This window comes from Protopterus annectens, chromosome 14.part0 (genome assembly GCF_019279795.1).
Source record: "Protopterus annectens isolate FY-2018-M chromosome 14.part0, PAN1.0, whole genome shotgun sequence".
In the NCBI taxonomy this organism is placed as follows: domain Eukaryota; kingdom Metazoa; phylum Chordata; order Ceratodontiformes; family Protopteridae; genus Protopterus; species Protopterus annectens.
This window is the reverse complement of record NC_056748.1, coordinates 840194607-840217927: the sequence shown is the minus strand read 5'-3', so window position 1 is coordinate 840217927 and position 23321 is coordinate 840194607. Positions and strand designations below refer to the sequence as shown.

Sequence of the window (23321 nt, the reverse complement as noted above, 5' to 3'; positions counted from 1 at the left end):
GGACATCCTAGATGCTGCTACCTGGAGTTCTGCACATACTTTCACCAAGCGTTATCATTTGCCATTTTTTTCTAAATCCAGAGCTGGCTTTGCCACTGTTGTCTTGCAGGGCCTTATAGCTGGCCCTAATGCTGTATAAACACCTCCTCCCAACCATAGCTTTGGGAATCTACCCAAATGTAATGACTGCAACAGTGAGACATGAAGAACATAGTACAGTTGTATACACTTAGCATAAATGTAGATGTTCGAGTGTATTCACTGTTGCAGTGCTGGGTCCCCTCCCTCCAGCCCCCTAACTTCTGGCTATATCTGTTATTTCCTTTACTATGCTTAAAAGCCTTTTTGGTGTATTTGCTTTTTGTTGGAGGTATACCTTTGTGTTAAGTTTATTCGCTCCCCATTAGGGGGGGCGCCTGACATCTGGGGCAAGAAAAACTGATGTAATGGCATCGGCTGCATGTTGTATACCCCTGACGACCTGACGTCATGGACGATGGGACAGCAACTGACGCAGGACCCAAGACTTTGTTAATCAGGCCGTCTGAGGGCAACCTACAAGCAGATTACCCAAATGTAATGACTGCAACAGTGAATACACTCTAATATCTACATTTATTGTAAGTGTACACAACTGTACTTCTGTGTGGCGCAGTTGCATAACTCTGACTGAAGTTAAGGTGCACAGTATCACAGAGCTCCCTTTTTTCTTATTGTTGACATAGTCAGAGGTTGGATGTAGGTGACCTTCACTGCCTGAAACCACATTGTTAATGTCCTCAGAAAAGTCTGCATTCAAGAGTTCCACCAGTATGAACTTAAGAGTTGTGCAACTTATAAGAATGCTTGCTGAAGCTCACCTATCAGCTAGTTTAACCTGTAGACATGTAAAATGATACTGTTTTAAATTTACTGACTCTAGCTATTTAATGAGAGGAAAGAAAAGTAAAAGGTTGAATAATAATAATAATTTAAAATGTTATCTTCTTGGTCTTATTTGCAATACACCTTCTCTTGCCTTTTCCTTCCATTCAATTTCTACTTTATCCTTAACTTTCTTTTGCAAACACAACAGCCTAGTTTTAGAATATTTCATTTTTCATAATATTGTTCATGATTTTGACTTCTGATCATAAGATACAATAGCTGTGGTAGTTCCTGGTACAGACTAATTTAACTTTAAGCAAAATTTTGTAGTATTTTCTTATTTCAAGGGATCCATGGAGTGAGAGAGCTTTTTGTAACTCTTGCCTCAAGTAGATGTGCCTTGCACCTAGCAGCTTTCAGTTAGTTTACTTTGAAACTCTTAGCTTATTGTCATGCTTCACTAGTCATAGGTTTGTGTTTTTTTCTTTGTTGTTTCCCCTAGCTCTACACTGTTGTCCAGCATGTGAAGCACTTCAATGACGTTGTAGAATTTGGGGAGAACCAGGAATTTTCTGATGATATTGAATATTTGCTAAGTGGGCTAAAGAGCAGCCAGCCCCTCAACACGCGTTGCCTTAGGTAAGTCTTGAACTTCATACCAGCAAGTATACATTGATAAAAGAAACTGGAATCCTCAGATTGTGTAGCAGGTTATTCTAGGTGGTTTGGTTTATTTCAAAGAATGATGTGAATAATATGCTGGCTCCAGGGTGCATTGGGTAGGGCCCATCCCTTTTCTTAAATGACCTAAGTTTGAGTAGCAGTCATAGTGCTGAAGAAGCTGTCTGCAAGGGATGAGAGTGACTAACCATTGGTAACTGTACCTTCCCTTGCAGGATGGAGGTAGTCTGGAAGTCTTTGCCAGACTACCACCTGGAAGAGAGGTATGAAAGTGAAATAACATGAAGCTTGGAAAAATGGTGCCTTCAGTTTGCTAAGCAGAACTTTACTCAGCAGCTGGGGATTACTTGATAATGTTGAAGTAATCACTCACCATTGTATCCAGCATTTCATGCTCCTTCTGTGGAGGAATATGTCACTGCAGAAAGTAGGTGAATCCAGCAAAAAAATAAGGTGTTTCTTCTACAGCTAGCTGTGCTGTTGCCCCCACTGTTACAGAAGCTCTGATGATTTGAAGGGGGAAGGACCGATTTCACTAGGCATCACAAGAGAAGAAAGAAAAATGATAGTCTGTTGCTGCTGCTGTATGTTGATCCATTTTGTTGGCCATTGCATATTACTTGACATATTGTTGAAGGTGTTTAAGGGTGCACACCATGTCAGGGTGTGCTATTGTTTGTTTATTTGTTGAGCACTACTGTTGGAAATGATTCACTATCAGGGTTACATCGAAGATAACTGTTTACATTGTAGGCTTTGAGTTTGCCCATTTCACCAGTCCTTACTCAGAGTTCCTCCATTGTCCCCACTGAATGGACAACAGCAATTATCATCCCTCTCCATAAGGGTGGGTCAGCAATTGACCTGGGAAACTATAGACGTATAAGTTTAACCAGCCTCCTATGCGAGGCCATGGAACGAATCAACATGGACCTCATTAATAAGGATATAGGTGACCTCCAAATCCTTGATCCATCCCAGTTCAGCTTTCTCAGAGGAAGGTCTTGCCTCGTAAACCTAATGGATTTCTTTGAACAAGTGACCAGAGCAATAGAAGAAGGCAAAGCTGTGCACACATACTTGGACCTGGCAAAGGCGTTTGACACAATCCCTCACGCAGGAGATTTCACATCTTCCAGCAGACCTTTCAACAGTGTAGTGTCTCAAGGGTCAGTACTGGGCCCTCACCTGTGTGACATTTATTTCTGTGAAATCCAGGCCAAAAATGATTGACTGTGGCTAACCAGGTTTACGGATGACTGCAAATTGGGGGCAGTCATTGAATCCCCAAATGATGTTACCATGCTACGAGAGAGTCTTACACAGACAAATCACTGGTGTCAAAGTCATAGACTCGAACTGAATGCAAAAAAATGCATCGTCATACCCTTTGGAAATAACATGGTCCCTGCTAACTATAAAAATAAACAATACCCTAAGCACCAGCTCAGTAGATGGATACCTGGGGACACAGGTAGACTGTGACCTCATCTTTGACCATCATGTGTCTGCCGTGGTGAGGAAGACTTTCTACATTGCTCACTTGATTAGCAAAGGAATTGCTTCCAAAGCAAAAAAAGTAATAGCTCCTTTTTACTAGTATGTTATTAGGCATGTCATTGAGTGTAATACCCCCTTTTGCATGTAGCGTCTTAGACCACTGCAACAGCTTGAGAGACCGAGGTCCCTACCCAAGAAAATTCAAGGTCTCCAGCATATGTCCTACACGGACAGGTTGAAATTGCAGTCACTTTACTTAATGACGTACAGACTCCTTAGCAGTGACTTATGCCTAGCATACAGGGCTATCTTTGACACAAATACCATGGAAGTGCCCCATATCTGTACGTCAGATGAGACCAGTCTCCAACTCCAGTGACCTAAATCTGGCTTCCGACAGAAATAAGACCTGCTGGAGAGAGAGACATCTCTGAGGTTGCCGCTCCTCCAGAACAGGCTTCCAACTCATGTCAAACAGAGCTCTTCGATGTCCCAGTTTAAGTGCAACCTTGATAACTGGAAGGCTAACCATAAATTCTTATCGGGGATTGCCCCTGCGTCTCTCTTGGACATGGGAAATCTTTGCTAGATAATTCCTGGGGCTAGACTTGGCATCCTATCTAGTAACATTGGCTTTTAATGTCTAGGTTTGAAATGATCCTGGGGTCAAAAGCCTAGTAATTACCTATGAACCTGTAGTAGATCAGTTGATAAAGGACTCTGTTACATTTCTTGTCATGATAAATGTTGGGGGAAGTCTTTTAGCTTTTAGAGTCCAAGAAGTTGGAATTGATTTGTGGTCATTCTACAGTTATGTGAATGTTTTTTGTCAGTGCAGTAGAACTAAGCTGGCAAGCATGGATGTAATTGTAGGACTAGAGTCAAGCCGACAAAATATGGTTGGAAACTGTGAAAACTGCAAGTCCAAGGGTTAAAATTTAAGCACAACAGTAGTTTACAACATATTACAAAAAAAAAAAGCTTTCTAGCTGTTGGCTCTTCAGATCCCATTCAGACAGAAAAAGGTTGAAGCTCACACAACCCCCCTCCCACCCCCCCCCCCAAAAAAAAATTTGCAGATGAAAGTGGAGTGTGTGACAGCTTCTAGTAAAAGTGTAGCAACTAAAATACTTTCAGCATCTCTGTGTTTCTGACCAAGCACCTGGGTGCATTTCTGCTTACATAGCCGACTTTAGGCACCAGCGAACCCTGTGGCTGCTGGGGGCCCCCAAACACAGCAGGTCATCTTACCCTGATATTTTGCAATATGTCTGTCAAACCAACAAAACTAGTACAGCAATCTTGTGTACTTAATAAACCAGATGGGTAATAACTCATATTTATATCTCCTTTAAAATTCAAAGATATATCTAGATGTTCTTCATCTCACATTGCTGCAGTCCTTACACTTGGGTAGTCCGCTGTCCTCGGTCGGCCCGAATATCATAGTATTAGGCTGACGTCGGTCAAGGCGCATAAGACTGACATCAGGACGTCAGGGTACATATGCGCATGACCGACGTCATATCCTCAGCCTTTTTTGCCGCATGGTCCGATGCAGAAGCAGCGTTGCAAGTGCCGTTCGGCGTTCTGAAATTTTTCGAAGTCGGAGTTTCAGACCGAGTCAAAGTTGGCTAAGTACCCCGTTGGGGAATATTTTAGTTTTTTCTTGCCTCAGTGGTTTACCGGATGTCAGAAAAAGTGAATAACTGTATTTCTTGTGGGAAACAGAGACCGCATAGAGATTATCATACTTTGTGTATTCCTTGTTTGGGGCCTGAGCACGACGTTGTTGGGTGTCGCTTTTGTGCTAGGTTCAATAAGCGCACTATTAAGCGAAGGTTAGATTGTGCAAGGTTGGTCTTCGGGAAGCGGTGCAATTATAAGATGCCGTCGGATGCTCCGACGCCCGCTTCTTCGAAGAAGCGCAAAGACAAAGCAGCTAAACCCAGGCAGGAAGAGTCGTCCGTACCGGTCGCCGGTTCTTTAGAGGCGTCGGTGGAACCGGTGGTTCTACCGGAGGCTTCTCTGGAGTCCCAGGGAGAGACCTTGATTTTGCAGGATGTGGCCTCTCAGGTGGCAGGTCAGGCTGAAGGGGCTTCTCAGGTTACTGTACTCCCCTCCCTTCCTAGGGTGGTTAGTCCCTCTCCTTCTGTTTCTAAGGCTTCTCCCAGAGGCAGGCCAGGTTTAGCTTCTGTTGGTGTCACTCCTAGTTCTTCAGGATCTGTGCCCAAGAAGCACATGCTTAAAATGGCAGAAGATTTAATTACTTTGATTAGAGGTTCTTTGCCCCCTCCAGATAAGAGGCCCAGAGTGGAACCAGAGTTGGGGAGTTTTGAGCAGGCTTCAGATGTTTCAGAGTCTTCGGCTGAAGACTTGCAGGAGTACTCTCCTTATTCTGATTCTGATGCAGATGATTCGACTCCTCCTGCTTCTCCTCCAGAGGATTTTTCTTTTTCAGAGACTCTTCATTCCATGAGGGAACATTTTAAGTGGGAAGGTCAGGACTTCTCTGATTCCAGGAAAAGGCTTAGGGAATTTTTGCTTTTACCCCAGCATAGGCCTTTGGCTATACCTCCTGTTCTGGATGTTGTGGAAGATGTGTTTGCGGAGGCTTCACTTAATCCTGATTCTTTGCCTCCTGCTCCTGTTAAACCGGATAGGTATTATAGGGTGCCTGAGGCTCATAAATACCTTTATAAGAGTCCTAGGGCGGACCCAGAAACGGTTAGTCAGGGACCTAAGGGTGTCAAGGCCTCTGTTGTAAAAAAATCTGGTTCCTCCAGATAAAGAGGCCAGAGCTTTGGATAGATGGGGAAAGAAAGTCTATACTTCTTCCACCTTAGCTATGAGGGCTTTGAATTGCCAGTTTCACATGTTAAAATATCAAAACTATCTTCTTTCTCAACTGAAGTCTAAGGTAGATGCTCTGGCGGAAGGCATTGAGTGTAAGGAATTGCAGGATTTGGTACATGTCTCTGAACAGGTGGGTAAGCATTCTTTACAATGTGGTTTTGATGCTGTACAGGCCTCGTCTAGGGTGGCTGCCACTGGGTCAGTTCTTCGCAGGCACGCCTGGCTGAGGGATCAGAATTTATCTGAACATGTTAAGACAAGGATTTTGGATGCTCCTTTACAGTCTGATGTGTTGTTTGGTTCACCTGTGGAGTCAGTCTTGAAGAAAATGGAAGACAAGGCTAAGTCTATGCAGACTGTTAAAGATTTTTTGCAAGTCCAGCCTCCGAAATTTAGTAGGAATTGGCCTGCTAAGGGGTGGACGTACCCTTCTTATGATTCACAGTCTAGGGGTAGATCCAGACGTGGTAGGGGCAGAGCTCAGAGCTCCTTCAGACCTAGAACAGGGAGTTCTCCTGCACAATCTTCAGGTGAGGGCAGGGGCCAGTCCTTTCGTAAACAGGCCCAATGACCTACCTTTTCAGCTGCCAGATCCTTCTTGCCTGGCAGCACCTTTGGGAGGAAGGTTGGCACTCTTCAGGAAAAATTGGAGTTTGATTACCCAAGACAGATGGGTATTGGATATCATACACCAAGGTTACAGGTTTTATTTCCATACCTTGCCTCCTTTCAAGGGCATGCCGGACGTTCCTCCTCAGCAAAGACTAGAGGCTCACAAACAAATTTCTCTACTGCTCCAAATAGGGGCCATACAACCGGTCCCTCTGCCAGAAGTGGGCCTAGGATTTTATTCTCGCCTGTTCCTAGTTCCAAAGAAGGGGAACATGTGGAGACCAATTTTGGATTTATCTATCCTCAATACTTATCTGGACATTCCCAAGTTCAAAATGTTGACGTTACAACAGCTTTTACCTCTGCTGGGCAAAGATCACTGGATGGTGACTCTGGATCTCAAGGAGGCTTACCTTCATGTTCCTATCAGGCTAAGTTGCAGGAAGTATCTGCGTTTTCGGGCTGGGACTTCTCATTATCAGTTCTCTGCATTGCCCTTTGGCTTATCTACTGCGCCCAGAGTGTTCACGAAGGTTCTGGCTCCAGTGATAGCTTTCTTCAGGCTAAGAGGAATACAGATCTATCCTTATTTGGACGATTGCCTGATTCTAGCCCAAGGAAAGGACGAACTTCTTCATCATTTGCAATATGTGATAGCAGTGCTAAGATGCCTGGGGTATTCTGTGAACGAAATAAAGTCCAGTCTAGTACCCTCTCAGGACATGTGCTTTCTGGGTGTGAGACTGAATACAGCATCCCAGATGGCCTTTTTGACCCCGGACAAACAGAATCTTTCTCTTTACTTCCATCAATTGTCTCATCAGTCCAGGCTGACTGCAAGGACAGTCCTTCAAGCCTTGGGGTTCATGGCATCTTGTATTCTGGTGCTTCCCAATGCCAAACTGCATATGAGGAAGCTACAATGGTATCTCAAAATGTATGGACACAGCACTGCCAAGATATGGACACTGTCATTCAAATAATACCTTGCATTCAAAAGGAATTTTTGTGGTGGGCTCAGGAATGTCACCTAAACAAGGGACTCTCTGTGACCCGGCCAGAGGCAAGTCAGATTCTAACGACAGATGCCTCAGACAAAGCTTGGGAGCTCATCTAAATGGAAAGTGGGTACAAGACACGTGGCCTGCCAGACTTCAACATCTACATATCAACTTGAAGGAGATGTTAGCAGTCCAATTTGCATTAATAGCTTTCAAGGATTTACTTCTTCCAGGGCAGGTGTTGGTTCTAACAGACAACACAACTGTCATGTGGTACATCAACAAGCAAGGGGGAACGCATTCTTATCCTCTATGCAGACAAGCAATGATTTTGTGGGAGACTGCTCTCAGTTTACAGCTAAATCTTCAGGCAAGGTTTCTGCCGGAGCACAGAACTCCTTAGCAGATGTGTTGAGCAGGCAAATTATGGATCCCCACGAGTGGAAATTGGATCCTCATGTATTTCAGAAGTTGACAGTGTTATGGGGAACTCCAGACATAGATCTGTTCGCTTCTCCACTAAACTACCAGCTGCCAAAGTTTTGCACAAAAAGGTTTCATCCCACAGCTTGGAAAGTGGATGCTCTTTCCTTCAATTGGAACAATCTTCATGTGTATGCCTTTCCACCTCTGCCTCTCCTCCCAAAGGTACTCCTGAAGGTCAGACAGGACAAGCTAAAGATGATTTTAATAGCTCCAGATTGGCCTCGACAGCACTGGTACCCATTACTGAGAAGTCTGGTTCGGGAGCCTCCATGGCCTTTGCCTTCGATTCCACACCTGCTGTCTCAGGAGAACAGTCATTTACTCAATGTCAAACTTCACTCTCTTCACCTGACAGCTTGGCATATTCTGTTTTAAACCCTGGAGGGTCTCAGCTTCCACAGCAAGTTTTGAATGTTATTTTGGAGGCCAGAAGGCCTAGTACAAGGAAAGTGTACGCAGATAAATGGAAGAGATTTTTATTTTGAAGTACAGCAAAGGAATTTGATGTTTCTAAGCCTAATTTAAGTGTGGCTCTTCAATATCTTACGGAGTTACTGGACAAAGGTTTGTCCTCTTCTATTAAGGTTCATGCTGCAGCAATTTCTGCTCACTATGACTGTGACCCACCATTGTTTTCTCATCCTTTGTTTAAGCAATTCCTTAGAGGGGCAAAGAATATAAGACCCCCACGGAGAGCTCCTACTCCTGCTTGGGATCTCAATTTTGTGTTGGAGAAACTCACTCTACAACCTTTTGAAGCTGCAGCTACTGCTGAGTTGAAATATTTATCATGGAAAATCAGTAGAAAGTGAACAACTGATACTCAAAATACGCCGGCTGACTGGAAAAATGGCAATAAAGGTTCCGCAGCTCCTCTGATGTCCACCACAAAACTTTTAATAAATAAAAGGCAACACTGCACAATAGATCCACAATGAACACACACAAAACATAACCGTTTATGTTTCGTGTGTGTTCATTGTGGATCTATTTATTAAAAGCTTTGTGGACATCAGAGGAGCTATGACCTTTATTGCCGCTTCCAGTCAGCTTGATTTTGAATATTTATCATGGAAGACTGCTTTTTTGTTGGCCATTACCTCTGCGAGAAGGGTTTCTGAATTACAGGCCCTTATGGCAGTTGAGCCTTTCTTAATTTTCCATAAGGATAGGGTATCTTTGCGTACTAATCCTTCCTTTATGCCTAAAGTGGTTTCTAGTGTGGCTTTAAACCAAACTATTCATTTGCCTACTTTTATGCAAACCCCCAAAATAAAGGGGAAAAGATTTTGCACACTTTGGATATACACAGGCAGTTGCGATATTATTTGAGCAGAACTAAAGGGTTCAGACAGTCTCAGCAGTTATTTGTTTCTTTTGCTTTGGGTTCTCAGGGCAAGCCTGTGTCAAAACAAACTATTTCTAAGTGGATTGGGTTTTGCATTGCTTTCTGTTATTCCCATCATGGTAAAGAGATTCCACCTGGGATTAGGCCTCATTCCACTAGGGCTACTGCCACTTCTACAGCTTTTTTAAGGGGGGTAGCAACTAAAGATATTTTGGAGGCAGCTACTTGGAGTTCAGTGCATACTTTCTCTAAGCATTATCACCTTCCACTTTACTCTAAATCGAGGGCTGGTTTTGCCACTGCAATTTTACAGGGCATGTTGGCAGCTCCTACTGCTTTCTAGTTTTGCCATCCTCCCTTATCTCTGCTTTGGGATTCTACCCAAGTGTAAGGACTGCAGCAATGTGAGATGAAGAACATAGTACAGTTTTGTACCTACCATAAATGTAGATGTTCAAAGATCCACATTGCTGCAGTCCAATTTACCCTCCCTCCTTCCCCTCTGTAGTTAGAGGCGGTGGTGTGGTTTGGGTTGTACATATTGTGAATATTGTATATATTGTACATATAGTTAGTACAAGGGTGGTTGGTTGTTTTTTGCTGTCTTTTGGTTTTGACCTTTCTGTTTAGGGTCTTCTGACATCTGGGGCAAGAAAAGACTGAGGATATGACGTCGGTCATGCGCATATGTACCCTGACGTCCTGATGTCAGTCTTATGCGCCTTGACCGACGTCAGCCTAATACTTTGATATTCGGGCCGACCGAGGACAGCGGACTACCCAAGTGTAAGGACTGCAGCAATGTGGATCTTCGAACATCTACATTTATGGTAGGTACAAAACTGTACTTTATAGTAACATTGTTTAATTAAGCAACAAGCTTCACAGTTCCATTAAATATTTTACTGGCTTAGTTAAAATCTGCTAGTGGATATTCTGTCCACTAAAACTAACAACATAGTCAACTTTAGGTGCTTGCAATACCCGTGGCTGCAAGAGGGCCCCCAAAGTCATCCCTGACTGTGTGTGGGGGCCCCACAAAAGCTGCTGCTGGTTGGGGAAAAATTAGTAGAAAAAATGTATTAATTTCCTGATTATGCTGTTTAACCTGAACAGTTCTGTGAAATTACCCTGTTGGGATAAAGCTAATAATGAACATAAGCAAAGTAAGCACTAGAGAGATGAGCAGCCCAGAGTAACTAATATCAGTGCAAACCTTGGATTTTAAGAAAAGCTGATGCTCCTGATCTTCAGTGATGGTTTTCTCTTTCAGGGAGTTTTTACAAGTAGCTGCCTTTGACAGTTGGGGTTGAGGCATGAGAAGGCATGCAATGTATGTGTATGTCAGCAGTCACTTGAAATACACTTGAAATACATGACTGTAGAAATTTGAACCTCTGCTTTCATCCTAGTCTAACACCAGAGGGATGCATAGGCAGTCTTTTCTGGGGGGGTCAGGAAAGGTGTGTTAAAAGGATGCAAGGAAAACTGAAGCTGAACAACAACACAGTTTCTTTCCTTAATCAAAATTTCTGTTCAAGCCATCATTGGATGAAAAGGTTGTGTAAAAAGAAAAAAATAAATAAATGCACTTCAGAGCATGTAAGAAGTTATGGCTTCTTGAAAAAGCTGAAGAGTAAGGCAGAATTTGAGAAAAGGAAAAAAAAAAAGTCATGTGCATAGCATGGGAAGCCCAAGGTGGGGGTGGGGCGATCAGGGAAGATTGGAGGGTATGGTGTGTGTGTGTGTGTGTGTGTGTGTGTGTGTGTGTGTGTGTGTGTGTGTTGGTTTGCTGAAACAGTAGGCCTAGGGCACCATTTCACCTACGTCTAGACCTGTACATAGAGGAGTTGTAATGTATTGTTGGTGCAACTAAATTCCAGTAACTGTAAATGTCCCTTTGTGAGCTGTGCCACCATAGTGTGGTACACATTATGTTGGCCCATCTCACAAAGGGTCAACATGGTGTGGTACACAGGCCTGTTGTAATTAAGAGCACTGTAGCTACAGGTCAGTCTGTGATTACTACTACTAAACGCTTGTAGCATGAACTAAAAGTTTGCTTAGGGGTTGTATCAGTGATAGGGTGATAAGTAGACTGGAAGTGCCTAGAGGGCCTCCAGCTTGACATTTGCTAGGAGCCCCCAAAATGCTAACACCGGCCCTGTCTGCTTAAATGCTGAAATGTGTGCTTAGGTCTAACTCATGGAGGTTGAACTAGAAATCCTAAGATTACTTCAAGGTAGTCATCCCTTAGTGTATTTCTTCTGTTTTGATTTTTAGTGTTAGTGATGGACAACACTTTCTCATGTATGTGCTTCCAAAACAAGGCACAAAGGGCCATATTGGCCTTTTGAAGCTATTGGACAGCTTCCTAATGGAGTGTGGATGGGGTAGGGGATACTTTGAGAAGCTATTCAGCTCATGCCTGGTAATCAGGAGCATGTTTAAATGACTATGATGTTGTCATTTTCATTCATTCCTCAATAAATGGGTTTGCATCCAACCCGGGCATATTTTCCAACTAGTGGAACTCTGAAACTTCTCCCTTACCCACGATGCACTTGCCCCCTACCGTACCCCAGATCTCATTTGCAACCTTGGCAGATGAACGTGGTACCAGTCAGCTCTCAAGCAGTAGTAGATTTGTGTGAGTATAAAATAGAATTTTATCTATTTATCTGTTTCTTAATAATAATAAAAAAAAAAAAATCTATGTATCCTCCCTTGGTCTTTCTACACTTTTTGTGTGTAATTCTACAGTACCATAGTTGGTAATTTCCCTTTCTTTTTTCTCTTTTATACCTTCTAGCTATATTCTTGTATTTACCACTATTGGTAATACTTTCCCTTTATCTTTTTATACCCCCCCAAAAAAATCCTTTCTTTTTTTGTAACAGTATATTTATCTATCTACACACGTATACATACATACATACATACACACACACACACACACATATATATATATATATATATATATATATATATACATACATACATACATACATACATACATACATACACACACGGACACACACGTGTGTGTGTGTGTATGTCTCTATATATATATATATATATATATATATATATATATATATATATATATATATATATATATATATATAGAGCTGGGGAACCCTCCAGTTTTAGAAAATGTATGCCCTGTGGGCAACAAATTCCTCTATCTGATGCACGCACTGTGTGCGTTTATTGTGTAGGCATGGCCCTTTTGCATTCTGCCTGTGACATGTGCTAGGCCTTTAACCCTAGTGACCTTATTAGTAGAAGAAATAGGCTAATTTTGAGAGGATTACTGCCATCAAAATCTTTTAATACAGCATCTGGGGCTCAACCCCTCAAGAAATGACAAAAAAGAGGCTAAAAAACATTCCCTCGAACCCTGCAATTCCCTCAACTCGGGATTCTGAACTGCCTCTTAAAATTCCAAAATGTTTGGATCTAAAGACAAAATCTTCCGGTCTGACTACTTCAGATCCAAAAACAAAAAACTTCAGATCTGACCCTCTGAGATCTGAAGAAACATATATGGATAGGTCACCATGGGTCAGATATCTTCCACACCTGGATCTGTTGTCCTCTCCTCTCCTATTTCCCTTTATGGAAAGTTTCCCAAGCATCATCATTCTAGGGCTTCATTAATAGCATCATCTTCTCATTTCTGCAGAAGTCTAACTGAAGTGGATGTAGAGACAGTATGATGAGAAAATTCCTCTTGATGCAAATTCAAATGAGGGTTTGCCCGGCTCCTACCCCATCAAGTCTGGCGACCTTCGTGAGTACTACCCCACTTGTTCTGTCTTCTCCTCTGGTCCAATGATCCCAGATCCATCTGTATCAGATCCGAAGGTCATTGTATCTTCTACACCAGTACCGTCTCAGAAGACTGGCTCCAAGCATGTCTGAGCCGGATGATTCCCAGGCCCATAGTGTCTGTGCTGGATCCAGGGTTTTGGGGTGGACTCCAGGGTTGTCGAAGCCATCTTTGCCCCTTGGAGCCTCAGTGCTGGGCAGCTCACCTTCGACCCCTACTTCGGGTGGTATGCCTTCAGGTTGGAAGGAACTGACGTTCCAGAAGCATGTCTTTTCAGAGCCATCTGTGTCTCTGTCAGAGGCATTCTATTTTCGAGGTAGCGGAGGAAGTTTTCTCTGGTCCAAGAGAAAGGACGTATCCACCTTTCTCACCTTCTGCTTCCCAGACCCATTTGTCTTTGTTTCTTGAGCCTTGACTTCCTGTATCACAGGGGCAGCCAGCCCAAAGTCCCCAGGATACCCAGCAGGGTATATTAATATTTTCCAATACTTCAGAACATCCCCACAAAGAAGTTCCTAGAAAGAGAAAAGTTCAAAAGGGAGGCACTTAGACTCTCCTCATGAGTATGTCGCAGAGGATACTGATTTCGATGAAGGAAAAGGGTCCCCAAGAGCACCACCTGATGACTTCTCCTACTAGAGATCCTCAAGCAAAGGGGTGGCTGGTCAACCGACAACCCTTCCCAAGAGGAATCTGTATTCCTGGAAGCTTTTGGAACTGGCCCATATACCACCTGGGTGATAACCCCCTTGCCAACAAGCTTATTGATTTGATCTCCGGACAGGCATGGAAAGAACCTGATTTTTTTGAGCCGATCCTAACACCACCCAAGGACAGGGAATTTTAAAGTAAGGAAGTACCAATTGATGCCATGGCCGTAGCAGCAGCCACAGAAAAGGAACTTGCAGAACAAAATTCTCTGTTCATTCTCCTAACAGGGAGTCTAGGGCGCTGGACAAATTTGGGAATTGTGTTTAAGCTTCAGCGACTTTTGCACTTCAGTCACTGAATTATTAGGCACACTTCACTAGACTCGTGAGGGATTTGATTAAAGAACTTAAATCCCTCTCGGGGACCATTATTTCTGAGTCAGAGAGCTCATTTGCTTCACAGTTGGCTAGTGTACAATCTATTTCAAATTCGTCCATGAGGCTCATCTCCCATGGTGCTGAAAGTACCTCAAGGGTGGCAGCTTCAGGCATTTCTATTAGGAGTCATGCCTAGATACACCTGTGTGATTTTTGTGGAGCCCTTCAAGTCTTCCTTCATCAATGCTCCCTTTGATGGAACTTTTTTTTTGGCCCCGAGGTTAAAGACACATTATCCAGGTGTGAGCAGGAAGATAAAACCATGTCTGCTTATGGGTGTATGGTTTTCAACTCCATAAAGGACCTTCTGAACGAGGTTGGCAAAAAATATGGTTCAGAAAGCCACAGGGACCTTTCCAAGATCCACGTGACAATAGTTCCTTCGGGGGCAGGGGGGGGGGTTCTAACCAAAGACACCATCCACATGGCAGAGGAGGTCTGCAAAACTAAGGGTCTAGAGGTACCTACTTTGACGGATCCTACCAGCTGTCCTGAAAGGAGGCCTGATTGTCCACCTCTGGAGTTAGACTCATTTATCCCTGCACCAGAGAGCCTGGCTAGAGGTTACAAAATATTCAGGGGTGTAGAGGATTATTTCCAGAGGATATGTAATACCCATTTCCCTACCCCCCCCCCCCCCCCCATAAAATTAAACCAAATTCTCAAATGTTCCACCTAGTCAGAGGAAAGCAGCAACACTAGAAGAAAAGGGGGGGGAGGAAGAGAAACTGCTCCAAAAAAGTCATCCAAGAGGTCCCCCAGACCAAGAAGAGTCCAGAACTTTCTCCAGATTTTTATACTGCCAAAGAAAATGGGACTGGAAAGAAATTTTGGATATCAGCATTCTGAACAAGTCAGTTCGGTACACGAAGTTCTAGATGGTAATGGTTCAGTCCGTTCTGCCTTTTCTGCACATGGGCGACTGGATGTGCTCAGTAGATCTTCAGGATGCATACTGTCATATAAAAATGAATGGACGATCCAGAAAGATAACCCAACACTTCTGCTGGGAGCCAATAATTACCATTTTGGAGCTTCCTCTTTGATCTCACCACAGCCTCCAGGATGTTTACCAAATGCATGGCAGTAGTGGCAGCTCATTTGAGACTGCAGGGATTCCTGGTGCTTACTTGGACTGCTGGCTCATAACTGCTCCGATCAGGCATCTACTCCAGTTATGCTATCAACTGGGAATTATCAGTCACAACAAATCTCAACTAGAACCTTCTCTGATATTGAGTTCATCATAGCCTTTTTCAACACAATGTCCGTGACAGCCTTCCTTCCTTTTTCAAGGGTACAAACCATATAATTCCAGGTCAGAAAGATCATTCAAAATTCTTCCCCTCTCAGCTCTATTGATCCTTCAAGCATTGGGGTCAATTTTTTTTGAGGAGGTTGTGGTTCTGTTAACAAGGTATCACATGAGAATTCTTCAGTGATCCGTATTGTCTGGGTGTTCTATTCATCACCAGTCTTTATCCACCCAAATAAAGATAACTCAGGCATGCAAAAATTACCTCCTCTGGTGGATTTACTCCAACCAGATAATGCAAGGTCAACCCTTCATTCTCCCTCAGCCCAAGGCCATAGTTATAACTGATGCTTCCCAAATCTGGTGGGAGGTACTTCTTGGGGAAGACAGTCCAAGGCACATGGTCCACCGAAGAGGCAAATATGCATATTAATGTCCTAGAAATGAGAGCTGTCCTCCTAGTATTGCAGGCCTTCCAAGACACTCTCCCCTTCGGGATCATTGCAGATGTTCGTGTTTCACTGCTGCAGTCATTACACTTGTGTTATCCTGCCGTCAGGCGGTCCCGCAGTCGGCCAGAGTTCCAAAGTCTTGGTCCGGCGTCTGTTGCTGTCGCTTCTTCCCTGATGTCAGTGCGCCAGGGGTATATAATATGCAGCCGACGCCATTTTCTTCAGTCTTTCTTGCCGCGCGGTGCCCGAAGCAAAAGCAGTTCGCAAGTGCCGGTTGGCCGACTCCTGTGATTTTCTAATTAAAACCGAAGTCTTCAATAAAGCTAAGTACCCCATTGGGGAAACATTTTCTTGCCTCAGACCGATGTCAGTAAAAGTTAATAATTGCATTTCTTGTGGGAAGCAAATACCTCATAAGGATTTTCATTCTTACTGTATTCCATGCCTAGGCCCAGACCACGACGTCACTAGTTGTCGGTTTTGTGCTAGATTTAACAAGCGCACTACGTTGGTTTGATTTTGCACGCCATTATTTTGGCCGAAGGTTCAATTATACCATGCCGTCAGAACAACCGACGACCATAATACACAAAAAAACGCAAAGACGAAGATAAGGATAGGCATCCGAGGTCCAAAACTGATGATGAAGCCTCTTCTAGGCCAGTTCTCAGTGCGGCGCTTTCGCAGCCCCTGACACCCGCTACCTCAGAGCCACAGGCCGCCTCTGACTCCCACGTGGAGATCACTAGGCCTCTGGAAACTCAAGGTATTGGGCGTACGGAAATTAACCCCTCAGATGGATCTCGAGCCGCTGAGCAGGCATCGGCTTCTGAGGGTGTTTTCAGACCTTCACAGCTTACCATCAAAACAACAACCAAGTCTAAAACTCCCTTAAAGACAAAGAAACAAGCACAGCATTCACCTGGACAGTCCTCCATGCCTAAAAAACAGATGATCAAAATGGCCGAAGACCTAATTACTCTGATCAGGGGTTCCCATCCCCCTCCTGATAAAAGGCCTAGGCAGGATACAGACTATGATTCCTCTGACCAGGTTTCCATTTCCTCTGATTCCTCTTCAGACCAGGGATACTCTTTACCCCCCTATGTGGACTCTGATGCTGAAGAATCAATCCCTTCAGCCTCTCCTCCTGAGGATTACTCTTTTGGGGAAACTTTACATACCATGAGGGAGCATTTCCATTGGGAGAGCCAGGATTATTCAGAATCCAAGAAAAGGCTCAGAGATTTTCTTTTATTGCCTCAACACAGGCCCCAGGATATTCCGCCTGTGTTAGATGTTGTGGATGATGTGTTCTCTGAATCCACTTTAACCCCTGATTCTTTGCTCCCAGCACCAGTCGAGCCAGATAGGTACTACAAAGTCCCTGACTCTCAAATTTCTTTATAAAAACCCTACTGCTGACCCAGAAACTATTTCCCAGGGTCCCAAAGGGGTAAAGGCTTCCACTGCTAAAAATCCAGTTCCCTCTGTCAGGGATTCTAGAGCATTAGATAGGGGAAGAAAGTTTACACTTCTGCAACTTTAGCAGTAAGGGCTTTAAATTACCAGTTCGCCATGCTTAAATGCCAACAATATTTAATGTCTCTGTTAAAACAGAAAATGCTTACAAGCTCAGAAAGTCCTGACTATAAGGAAATGCAGGATTTACTGCATGCAGCTGAACAAGTGGGAAAACATACTCTGCAATGTGGTTTTGATTCATTAGATGCTTCTTGTAGAGCCGCAGTTACTGGATCTGTGATTCAAAGGCATGCTTGGTTAAAAGAACAAGTTTTACCTGATCATGTTAAGGCAAAATTATTGGATGCTCCTTTACATCATGATATCTTGTTTGGTGTTAAGGCAGAAGAGGTATAAAGAAAATGGAGGATAAGGCAAAATCTATGCAAATAGTGAAGGATTTCTTACAGGTACAGCCACCTCGATTCAGCAGAAATTGGCCTTCTAAAAATTGGTCCTTTCCAGTGTCAGACAGACCACAAAGAGGCAGATACAGACACCCAAGAGGCAGATCCCAGCCCCAAGGCTCTTACAGACCACGACAGTGGGGTGCTTCAACCCCAAAAGGAGGAGAAAACAAGTCATAACCTTATAGGAAACAGTCCCAATGACTTCCCCCTTCACATGCCAAACACTTACCTTTTGGCAGCTCCCTTAGGGGGAAAACTAGCTCTCTCTTCATAAAATTGGCATATAATCACCCAAGACAAATGGGTTCTGGATATTGTGTCTCAAGGTTACAGGTTCTACTTCCACACGCTACCAAGGCCAAAAGGAATGCCAGACCTGCCACAAAATCAATGGGCAGAGGCACAAAAACAAATCACAGCCCTCACGGACATGAGAGCTATTCAAATAGTGCCACAACAGGAACAAGGACAAGGATTTTACTCAAGACTTTTCTTGGTCCCCAGAAAGGACAAAGCCTGGAGACCCATACTGGACCTCTCTACTCTAAATACTTACCTGGATGTTCTGAAATTGAAAATTTTGACACTACAGCAACTTATTCCCATGCTGGGCAAGAAGGCTTGTCTAGTTACATTGGACCTCAAAGAGGCATACCTGCACGTCCCAATCAGACAAAATTGCAGAAGATACCTCAGATTCATAGCTGGCATAATACATTACCAATTCTCTGCACTGCCCTTCGGCTTATCTACTGCACCCAGAGTCTTCACAAAGTGCCTGGCACCAGTAATTGCATTTTTCAGACAAAAAGGAATTCAGATATATCCCTACTTGGACGACTGCCTTATTCAAGCAGAAAACAAGGACATTCTTCTAAAGCATCTGGTGTTTGTAAAAAGATTGCTAATTTGCCTAGGGTACGCAGTAAACGAAAAGAAGTCAAAACTAGTGCCCTCACAAGAGATAATATTCTTGGGTGCCAGCTTAAGTACAAAAGCCCAGATGGCTTATTTCACGCCAGACAAGCAGAGACAACTGACTCAGTACTTTCAGTTGACGGCAACAAAAACCCAACTCCCTGCAAGAAAAAATCTGCAGGCCTTGGGGTTCATGGTGTCCTGCATACTACTAATACCATATGCCAGACTGCATATGAGGAAATTACAATGGTGCCTAAAAAGTGTTTGGACTCAGCACTGTCACAGTTTGGAAACAGTAATACCACTTATTCCCTGCCTACAACAGGAGTTTCGATGTTGGGCAGAGGCATGTCACCACAACATGGGACAGCCTTTCACTTAACCCACAGCCAGGAAAACACTAACAACAGATGCTTCGAATTACGCATGGGGAGCACACATGGCAGGAAAATGTATTCGGGGCAAGTGGGCCGCAGAACAAATGCATCTTCACATCAATCAAAAAGAGATGCTAGCTGTAGAAAATGCCCTTACAGCTTTCAAGGACCTTCTGCATCCAGGACAACTATTGCTAAAGATGGACAACACCACAGTTATGTGGTACATTAACAAGCAAGGGGGCACTCATTCTTATCCCCTCTGCAGACAAGCCATGACTTTGTGGAACACAACACTGACCTGTCAAGTTCATCTGCAAGCACAATTCCTGCCAGGAAAGAAAAATACTCTGGCAGACGACTTAAGCAGAAACATCATGGATCCTCACGAGTGGAAATTAAATCCACAAGTATTCAGCATGATACAAAAATGGGGGTGCCCAGACATAGATCTTTTTGCCTCCCCTCTGAACTGCCAACTACAGAAATTCTGCACAAGGACTTACCACAGACAAGCATGGAAAGTGGATGCTCTCTCATTCAGATGGAAAAACCCTAAAGGTTTATGCCTTCCCACCACTGCCTCTCCTGTCAAAGGTACTCCTAAAAGCCAGACAAGAAAGGCCAAAAATGATCCTGATTGCCCCAGACTGGCCACGCCAGCACTGGTACCCAATCTTAAAGAACTTGGCTCAAGGCCCAGCATGGATTTTACCTCAAATTCCTCATCTTCTAACGCAACAAAACAATCATTTCCTGCACAGCCATCTCAAAACCTTAAACCTTGGCTGCATGGCAGATTACTTAGCCAAGCAACCAACGCCTCTCTCTAAAGCTGTTATGGATGTCATTTTGGAGGCCAGGAGGCCCAGCACCAGGAAATCCTATTCAGAAAAGTGGAAGAGATTCTGCGCCTGGAACCAGGCTCAAAGCTTTGACCCTCTTGTTCCAAATATTCCTCAGATATTACAATACTTAACTGAGATGCTGGACAGAGGCCTATCCTTCTCATCCATTAAGATCCATGCCTCTGCCATCTCAGCTCATTACAACACTGATCCTCCTATTTTCTCTCATCCATTATTAAAACAGTACCTCAGAGGGGCTAAAAACATAAGACCAACCCGCAGAGCACCAACACCAACTTGGGACCTCAACTTTGTCTTGGAAAAACTAACTTCACCTCCTTTTGAGCCAGCCAATTCAGCAGAATTAAAATGCGTCATGGAAAACTGCTCTGCTTCTGGCAATAACCTCAGCACGTAGAGTCTCAGAGTTACAGGCACTAATGGCAGTAGAACCTTTCAACATTTTTCATCAGGACAGGGTTTCTTTAAGAACAAACCCTACATTTATGCCAAAGGTAATATCCGGTGTGGCTCTTAACCAAACTATTCACTTGCCAACATTTTATCCAAATCCCAAGAATAAAGGGGAGAGACTTCTGCACTCATTGGACATACACAGGCAGTATCATTCTACTTGGACAAAACAAAAGCTTTCAGGAAAACTGAGCATTTGTTTGTAGCATATGCTACAGGATCACAGGGAAAGGCTATTTCTAAGCAGACCATTTCAAAGTGGATAGGACACTGTATCCGATTCTGCTACACACAGTATGGAAAAACTGTACCTAGCAACATTAGGCCACATTCCACCAGGGCAACAGCCACTTCAACTGCCTACCTTAAAGGAGTACCCACCAAGGATATTTTGGAAGCTGCAACTTGGAGTTCAGTGCACACCTTTACCAAGCATTACCACTTGCCTCTTTACTCTAAATCCAGAGCTGGCTTTGCCACTGCCGTGCTGCAGGGCCTCATAGCCATACCGAATCCTTTATAGAACCAGCCACCCAACCTCAGCTTTGGAATTCAACCCAATTGTAATGACTGCAGCAGTGAAACACGATGAACATAGTACAGTTTTGTACCTACCATAAATGTAGATGTTCGAGTGTATTCACTGCTGCAGTCTAGGTTACCTTCCCTCCATCCCCTCTTTCTTAGCTGGGACTTATCTATACCTTTCGACCCTGTACAACCTATGTGGTGTATTTGTTTGTAACTGAAGGTATTGTTTTTATTTCTTATGTATGTTTTATTACCTAAATGTATTGCCTATCTATTTGGGGGCACCTGACATCTGGGGCAAGAAAAACTGAAGAAAATGGCGTCGGCTGCATATTATATACCCCTGGCACACTGACGTTAGGGATGAAGCGACAGTAACCGATGCCGGACCAAGACTTTGGAACTCTGGTCGATTGCGGGACCGCCTGACGGCAGGATAACCCAAATGTAATGACTGCAGCAGTGAATACACTCGAACGTCTATATTTGTGGTAGGTACAAAACTGTACTTTCCGATGGACAATGTCAGTGGTCGGGTACATCAACAAACAAGGCGAAAACAGATTTGATCTCAAGTGTGGAGAAGCTTTGAGTGTGTAACAATTGACAGTCTTATTCAGTGGGTTTCTGATAGTAATGCAAATTCTGGAGAAATCCATCATGGTAAATAAGTTAAGCAACTCCATTCTAATGCTTCACGAGTGGTCCCTCAACATGAAAGTGATGGAAAAGATATTCCATCAATGAGGTCAACCTTGTTGCGACCTCTCTGCATCCTCTATCAACAGTAAGTTCAGCAGTTTCTTTACCCTGATCCCCCCCCCAAGGAAAAAAATCACTGTGAAGCAATTTTCTCCACTGTTAGCCCCTCAGCCTCCTGTATGCCTTTTCCCCAATACCTCTAATCCCCAAATCCCTCTTGAAAGCATCTAGATTAAAGGGAACGGTCATTCAGATTGCTCCTTTTTGGCCTCGTCAGATTGGGTTTCCCTTTCTTTGTCTTCTGTTTTGCCTACCATGGATTCTGGATCCAGTTCCACACCTCCTGTCTCACCCAACAGATGTGATACTTCCAGACATTTTAGGCCTAAAGTTGACCTCGTGGTTTCTCCAGTTCAGAAGTTGACCTCATGATTTCTTCACTACAGATGATAGCTAGACAGCCCAGGCTCTCCTCTCTCTCTCCCACCACATTCTTTTATTTTCACTCAAAGCTTCTGCTAGAAAAATTTACAGAAATAAATGGAAAAGATTTGTTGTTTGGGCCCAGCAAAATGACATTGATCCCTTTTCAGCACCAGTACCTGAAGTTCTTGAGTTTTTAGATACAATTTTTAATGAAGGTGCTAGTTCAGCTATTAAAGTACAACTGTCTGCCATTTTCTTATTGGAGTAAATAATCTGCCTTTAGCTTCTTTCAAACTTTGTAAGGCATTTATAAGGGGAACCTTTCTTAGATCCCCTTTTAAAGATCCCACTCCCTAGTGGGATTTGAGTTTGGATTTACAATCTTTGACCCAGTCTCCCTTTGAACCCATCAGCCAAGTGTGAACTAAAATGTTTATCCTGGAAGTCTGTCTCTTTTTAGTGGCCATTACCTCTGTTAGAGTCTCAGAAGATCAAGCCCTATATTCTAAGCCTCCTTATTTGATTTTTCATAAGGCTAGGGTATCCTTACAAACCAACCCATCCTTTCTTCATAAGGAATCCAGTAGCAATCTTATCAACCTTCCAGATGTTCTTCATCTCACATTGCTGCAGTCCTTACACTTGGGTAGTCCGCTGTCCTCGGTCGGCCCGAATATCAAAGTATTAGGCTGACGTCGGTCAAGGCGCATAAGACTGACATCAGGACGTCAGGGTACAAATGCGCATGACCGACGTCATATCCTCAGTCTTTTTTGCCGCATGGTCCGATGCAGAAGCAGCGTTGCAAGTGCCGTTCGGCGTTCTGAAATTTTCGTCGGAGTTTCAGACCGAGTCAAAGTTGGCTAAGTACCCCGTTGGGGAATATTTTGGTTTTTTCTTGCCTCAGTGGTTTACCGGATGTCAGAAAAAGTGAATAACTGTATTTCTTGTGGGAAACAGATATCGCATGGAGATTATCATACTTTGTGTATTCCTTGTTTGGGGCCTGAGCACGACGTTGTTGGGTGTCGCTTTTGTGCTAGGTTCAATAAGCGCACTATTAAGCGAAGGTTAGATTGTGCCAGGTTGGTCTTCGGGAAGCGGTGTAATTATAAGATGCCGTCGGA

At 43.6% G+C, this 23321-nt stretch overlaps 1 protein-coding gene across 1 annotated transcript in view; it reads left to right on the top strand.

Moving 5' to 3' along the window:
- The window catches only part of WAPL (WAPL cohesin release factor), a 3318690-nt gene that overhangs the window by 1612337 nt on the left and 1683032 nt on the right, over window positions 1-23321 (top strand). Inside the window, exon 9 of the mRNA XM_044056596.1 lies at window positions 1370-1506. Coding sequence (XP_043912531.1) covers window positions 1370-1506 — 137 coding nt within the window. The remainder of the gene's footprint in view (window positions 1-1369; window positions 1507-23321) is intronic.